Source organism: Ranitomeya imitator, chromosome 10 (assembly GCF_032444005.1).
Source record: "Ranitomeya imitator isolate aRanImi1 chromosome 10, aRanImi1.pri, whole genome shotgun sequence".
Classification (NCBI taxonomy): domain Eukaryota; kingdom Metazoa; phylum Chordata; class Amphibia; order Anura; family Dendrobatidae; genus Ranitomeya; species Ranitomeya imitator.
This window is the reverse complement of record NC_091291.1, coordinates 25,380,975-25,388,362: the sequence shown is the minus strand read 5'-3', so window position 1 is coordinate 25,388,362 and position 7,388 is coordinate 25,380,975. Positions and strand designations below refer to the sequence as shown.

General features: G+C 49.8%; 1 protein-coding gene across 2 annotated transcripts in view; it reads right to left on the bottom strand.

Annotated features, from left to right (window-relative positions):
- Nucleotides 1–6,838, bottom strand: part of LSR (lipolysis stimulated lipoprotein receptor) — a 17,444-nt gene extending 10,606 nt beyond the window's left edge. Inside the window, exons 1-3 of one of the 2 annotated variants that reach the window (XM_069741754.1) lie at nucleotides 6,586–6,838; nucleotides 1,776–2,114; nucleotides 1,575–1,694 (exon numbers count right to left, since the gene is read on the bottom strand). In XM_069741754.1, coding sequence (XP_069597855.1) covers nucleotides 1,575–1,694; nucleotides 1,776–2,114; nucleotides 6,586–6,640 — 514 coding nt within the window. In that variant the 5' untranslated portion in view covers nucleotides 6,641–6,838. The remainder of the gene's footprint in view (nucleotides 1–1,574; nucleotides 1,695–1,775; nucleotides 2,115–6,585) is intronic. The other variant, XM_069741753.1, reaches the window with a different exon arrangement.
- Between the last annotated feature and the right edge of the window lie 550 nt (nucleotides 6,839–7,388).

Here is a 7,388-nt window from a genome sequence, read left to right as displayed (position 1 = left end):
GCTGGTCTCCGAGTGCCGCAGCTTCTTCCTCTATCAGCGGTCACTGGCACCGATCATTAGAGAAATGAATATGCGGCTCCACCCCTATGGGAGTGGAGTCCATATTCATTTCTCTAATGAGCGGTCCCACGTGACCGCTGATCAGGGGAAGAGCTGCGGCACCCGGAGACCGTGGGACGGCAGGGGAGCGCCAGGAGCGCCGGAAGCAGGTAAGTATGCCTCAGCGCCCTCTCCCCCTCACCCGCCGACCGTGACTCGAGTATAAGCCGAGAGGGGCACTTTCAGCCCAAAAATTTGGGCTGAAAATCTCGGCTTATACTCGAGTATATATGGTACATTACATTACTGATCCTGAGTTACATCCTGTATTATACCCCAGAGCTGCACTCACTATTCTGCTGGTGCAGTCACTGTGTACATACATTACATTACTGATCCTGAGTTACATCCTGTATTATACTCCAGAGCTGCACTCACTATTCTGCTGGTGCAGTCACTGTGTACATACATTACATTACTGATCCTGAGTTACATCCTGTATTATACTCCAGAGCTGCACTCACTATTCTGCTGGTGCAGTCACTGTGTACATGCATTACATTACTGATCCTGAGTTATATCCTGTATTATACCCCAGAGCTGCACTCACTATTCTGCTGGTGCAGTCACTGTGTACATGCATTACATTACTGATCCTGAGTTACATCCTGTATTATACCCCAGAGCTGCACTCACTATTCTGCTGGTGCAGTCACTGTGTACATACATTACATTACTGATCCTGAGTTACATCCTGTATTATACTCCAGAGCTGCACTCACTATTCTGCTGGTGCAGTCACTGTGTACATGCATTACATTACTGATCCTGAGTTACATCCTGTATTATACTCCAGAGCTGCACTCACTATTCTGCTGGTGCAGTCACTGTGTACATACATTACATTACTGATCCTGAGTTACATCCTGTATTATACTCCAGAGCTGCACTCACTATTCTGCTGGTGCAGTCACTGTGTACATACATTACATTACTGATCCTGAGTTACCTCCTGTATTATACTCCAGAGCTGCACTCACTATTCTGCTGGTGCAGTCACTGTGTACATGCATTACATTACTGATCCTGAGTTACATCCTGTATTATACCCCAGAGCTGCACTCACTATTCTGCTGGTGCAGTCACTGTGTACATACATTACATTACTGATCCTGAGTTACCTCCTGTATTATACTCCAGAGCTGCACTCACTATTCTGCTGGTGCAGTCACTGTGTACATGCATTACATTACTGATCCTGAGTTACCTCCTGTATTATACTCCAGAGCTGCACTCACTATTCTGCTGGTACAGTCACTGTGTACATGCATTACATTACTGATCCTGAGTTACATCCTGTATTATACCCCAGAGCTGCACTCACTATTCTGCTGGTGCAGTCACTGTGTACATACAATACTGGTGCTATACTGATACCAGGGGTATTAAGCTTTTCTATGAGGAGATTTGCTGGTGTTCGCACCCTGCCTGTGAGGTGCGGCGTTCTCCTGTGCGGATGATGAGGATGCTCTTACCCAGTACCATGAGCTCGGCGTAGGCTTCGTTGTTCCCGGTCAGGTCCTGCGCAGAGAACACTGTACAGTAGTAGACGCCGCTGTCTCCCCAGGCCGTATGATCGAAGGTGAGATCTGCATCTGGAGAGAGCACAAAGCAGAAGGTGGCGTCACCGGACAGTGCGGGGTGTCATGGCGCCCGGGCCAGCACTTGCCACCTACTGTTATTGATGGTGATTTGGCGCCCCTGGTAGTACTGCCCCAAGGTGACCGTGTTGCTTTGCTTGGTGGCCACGATCCGCACGGTCCTGCTGCTGTCCTGGCACTCCACGTACGGGTTGTAGCCGGCCTGCTGCATCAGGTTGTTGGTGGTGGAGTCCATGCTGGAGCTGGAGCTGAAGGCGTCCGCGATCCGGTCCCTACAGTAGGACTTGAACTTCCAGGTGACAATAGGGGGCGTCAGCGAGCTGGTGTCGTACGAGCACTGCAGCGTGATGGGCTGGAACAAGATGACCACGTTGAAGGGATTCTTCACGGTTACCAGCATGGCCGAGGCGCTGCCTGCAAACAGACGAGACTGAACACTGAGTCTGGGGGGATCCCCATCACATAGCACAGAACAGACCCTCTTATGCGGACCCTCTTATGCGGACCCCCTTATGCAGACCTGCTGATTTTGTGGGAACTTGCGCTGCATTCTACATTGGCAGAACAGCAGACGAAATTTACCAAAATCTTTTCTAACAAAAATGTAAATAGGAATCTGCAAGGATCTCCATAAACACTGCGGAGTCAGGTTGCAGTACGTGGTAGTGTCCAGGAGGTGGCGGCAGCGCGCGTCCAGGCGGTGGGGAGTGTGCAGGTGTGGGCTCTTGTTATTGTGCTGGCTGCTCCCATTCCAGCCCTCCTGCCGTGCACCAGTAACAGCCAGCCGCTCCCCACCCCCAGCCTGACCCAGACAGCCCAACCCCCACAGCACCGAAACCAGAGGGGAAAAGTCAGCACAAGAATGATCAGAAAAACGTAATACCCCGGTAACGGACGGGGGGCGCTATATTACAACAGCCACCAGACCTGATCTGGAGGGAAATGTCCGGAATCTGGAGGCGAATCCAAGAATCAAGATTCAAAGAAGCTTTATTGGCAGGACCAAATACACATCAGTTTTGCCAAAGCAAGTGTATCTTGTATTACTGAATCCTCAGTAATGGTGAAAGAATAATGGCCTGTAAATAACGTAACGAGGCGACGAAGGTGATAAGCCCCCAATAAGAAAAATCAGCCATCCTCCAAAGAGGAACCGGTCAAGTGACAGCCCGTCATAGCAACATAGAACGAGGTATCCCATAATACACCCTATATACTAATATCGCCCCCTAATACACCGTATATACTAATGCCGCCCCCTAATACACCGTATATACTAATGCCGCCCCCTAATACACCCTATATACTAATATCGCCCCGAAATACACTGTATATACTAATGCCGCCCCTAATACACCGTATATACTAATGCCGCCCCCCTAATACACCGTATATACTAATGCCGCCCCCCTAATACACCGTATATACTAATGCCGCCCCCCTAATACACCGTATATACTAATGCCGCCCCCCTAATACACCGTATATACTAATGCCGCCCCCCTAATACACAGTATATACTAATGCCGCCCCCCTAATACACCGTATATACTAATGCCGCCCCCCTAATACACCGTATATACTAATGCCGCCCCCCTAATACACCGTATATACTAATGCCGCCCCCCTAATACACCATATATACTAATGCCGCCCCCTAATACATCATACATAATAATACCATCCCATAATACACAGTATATACTAATACCATCCCATAATATACCGTATATTATAATACCGTCCCATAATACACCGTATATAATAATACACCGTATATAACGCCACCCCATAATAAACAGTTTATCATAATGCCGCCCCCTTATACACCATATATAATGCATCCCTTTCCCCAAAATACAGCATATACAATAATGCCCCCGTCCTACAATAAACCATATATACCGCTGCCCCATCCTATAATACACAGTATATAACTCCGCCCTACATCCTATAATTGCGGTATACACGGTGCATACCGTCGCCCCGTCCTAAAATACAGTATATAACGCCGCCCTACATCCTATAATACACGGTATATAATGCCGCCCCCATCCTATAATACACCGTATATACAGCCATTCCGTCATATAATACACAGTATATAATGCTGCCCCGTCCTATATTACACCGTATATATTGCCGCCCCGTTCTATATTACACTGCATATACCGCCGCCCCCGTCTTATTATACACCATATGTAAAGCCGCCCCATCCTATAATACACAGTATATACCGCCGCCTCTGTCCTATAATACACCATATATACCGCCACCCCATCCTATAATACACAGTATATAATGCCGCCCCCATCCTATAATACACCGTATATACAGCCATTCCGTCATATAATACACAGTATATAATGCTGCCCCGTCCTATATTACACCGTATATATTGCCGCCCCGTTCTATATTACACTGCATATACCGCCGCCCCCGTCTTATTATACACCATATGTAAAGCCGCCCCATCCTATAATACACGGTATATACTGCCGCCTCTGTCCTATAATACACCATATATACCGCCACCCCATCCTATAATACACGGTATATAATGCCACCCTCATCCTATAATACACCATAAAAAACGCCGAGCTATATCCTATAATGCACCATATATAAAGCCGCCTCATCCTATATTACACCGTATATACTGCCGCCCCCGTCTTATTATACTTCCATCATGTAATAATTGTATATAACATCTGATATCTTATTACCCTTCATGCAGGGCTGACAGCAGCGCCCGGGGTCTAAGGGGGCCGCCACTGTCCAGGCTTCATCTCATGACCTCTGCACTGTGTACAGAGCGAAGCCCCCTCAGTGCTGCACTGGTGTGGGCTGTATCTCACAGCCAGACCCCAGCACTGCAATTTCAAGAGGTATTCCCAAAAAAGTCAAATTCATAGAACTGGGGACTACTTGCTGATCGCCAGGGGACCGACCTATGGGACCCCCAACAATTTAGAGATCGGGGCACTGGAACACTGAAGACTGCAGCTCGGAGCTGGATGGAGCAAATATGCGAATACTCGGGGGCCCTACAGAGAATGGATGGAGAAGATGGGCGAATACTCGGCAATCCCATAGAGAATGGATGGAGCAGTTGTACGTATGCTATGCAGTCCTACAGAGAATGGATGAATTAGGTGTGCGTATGCTCAGCAGTCCCAAAGAGAATGGATGGAGCAGGTGTACGTATGCTATGCAGTCCTACAGAGAATGGATGGAGCAGATGTACGTATGTTCGGCAGTCCTACAGAGAATGGATGAAGGTGTACGTATGCTCGGCATTCCTACAGAAAATGGATGAAGCAGGTGTGCATATGCTTGGCAGTCCTACAGAGAATGGATGGAGCAGGTGTGTGTATGCTCGGCAGTCCCAAAGAGAATGGATGGAGCAGATGTGCGTATGCTCAGCAGTCCCATACAGAATGGATGGAGCAGATGTGCGTATGCTCGGCAGTCCCATACAGAATGGATGGAGCAGATGTGCGTATGCTCGGCAGTCCCATACAGAATGGATGGAGCAGATGTGCGTATGCTCGGCAGTCCCATACAGAATGGATGGAGCAGATGTGCGTATGCTCGGCAGTCCCATACAGAATGGATGGAGCAGATGAGCGTATGCTCGGCAGTCCCATAGAGAATGGATGGAGCAGATGTGCGTATGCTCAGCAGTCCCATACAGAATGGATGGAGCAGATGTGCGTATGCTCGGCAGTCCCATACAGAATGGATGGAGCAGATGTGCGTATGCTCGGCAGTCCCATACAGAATGGATGGAGCAGATGTGCGTATGCTCGGCATTCCCATACAGAATGGATGGAGCAGATGTGCGTATGCTCGGCATTCCCATACAGAATGGATGGAGCAGATGTGCGTATGCTCGGCAGTCCCATACAGAATGGATGGAGCAGATGTGCGTATGCTCGGCAGTCCCATACAGAATGGATGGAGCAGATGAGCGTATGCTCGGCATTCCCATACAGAATGGATGGAGCAGATGAGCGTATGCTCGGCAGTCCCATAGAGAATGGATGGAGCAGATGAGCGTATGCTCGGCAGTCCCATACAGAATGGATGGAGCAGATGTGCGTATGCTCGGCATTCCCATACAGAATGGATGGAGCAGATGTGCGTATGCTCGGCATTCCCATACAGAATGGATGGAGCAGATGTGCGTATGCTCGGCAGTCCCATACAGAATGGATGGAGCAGATGTGCGTATGCTCGGCAGTCCCATACAGAATGGATGGAGCAGATGAGCGTATGCTCGGCATTCCCATACAGAATGGATGGAGCAGATGAGCGTATGCTCGGCAGTCCCATAGAGAATGGATGGAGCAGATGTGCGTATGCTCGGCAGTCCCATACAGAATGGATGGAGCAGATGTGCGTATGCTCGGCAGTCCCATACAGAATGGATGCAGAGGAGCATGTGCACAGTATCGGGCTGCAGAGCTCCTGTTTCCAGTCACTGGGGGTCCCACTGATCAGCACGTATACCCCCGGCCCCCCAACATGCCGGGGTCACAGTAAAACACCCGTGTTTGGTGTCGCCGAGTGCGGAACGATCCAAACTAAGAATATTTCTCTGATACGGTGAACAGAGGAAAAACAAAAATAAGAAAACGTCACCTCCCAAAAAACGGAGACGAAATTAAAAAGTGTCGCAGATGCGGAGCGGGGAAAAAACGGAAACATCACCGACACATTGTACGAGACTCCACCCACATATACAACGGCCACTGCATGGAGACCCGCCCAGTTGTCTATTACAGACTCCGCCCCCATATAATAACTCCCTGTACATACATATATATACCGCGGGGACATCAGCAGTCAGTTCCCCGCCACCTCCGGTCCCGGCACTTACCTGCCAGGACGAGCAGACACAGCAGCGCCGGACAGCAGCCGCCCCGCTCCGCCATCGCCACCGTCTTCCGCCCAAACTCCGCAGACAGAAGCGGCCGCAGCCCCGGTACAGCGGAGCCGCACACCTGTGCCCGAGAGGGGGAGCAGCGGAAACCGGGGACCCCCGACCGACACACGGGACCAGGACCGGGAAAAGAAGAGTCCGCGGATACAACCACCTGCCCGGCGGCCAGGGAAAAGTCCGGAAACAGGAGCAGGAGGAGCCCGCCGCTTCCGTGAGGGGAATGGTTCAGCCCAGGTAAAGCCCCGCCCCCAGCACTGTGTGAGGGAGGAGTCCCAATGTCAGGAGGCTGCAGGGAAAGCGCAAAGCCAAAGTCACTGATCCAGGAGGAGCAACAACTGACCCATATGGAGCCGTCTGCATACACCTGTCCTCATCATACCCCTGTACTGACCATATACCCCTGTACTGACCATATACCCCTGTACTGACCATATACCCCTGTACTGACCATATACCCCTGTACTGACCACCATATACCCCTGTACTGACCATATATACCCCTGTACTGACCATATACCCCTGTACTGACCATATACCCCTGTACTGACCATATACCCCTGTACCGACCATATACCCCTGTACCGACCATATACACCTGTACTGACCATATACACCTGTACTGACCATATATACCTGTACTGACCATATACACCTGTACTGACCATATACCCCTGTACTGACCATATATACCTGTACTGACCATATATACCTGTACTGATCATATACACCTGTACTGACCA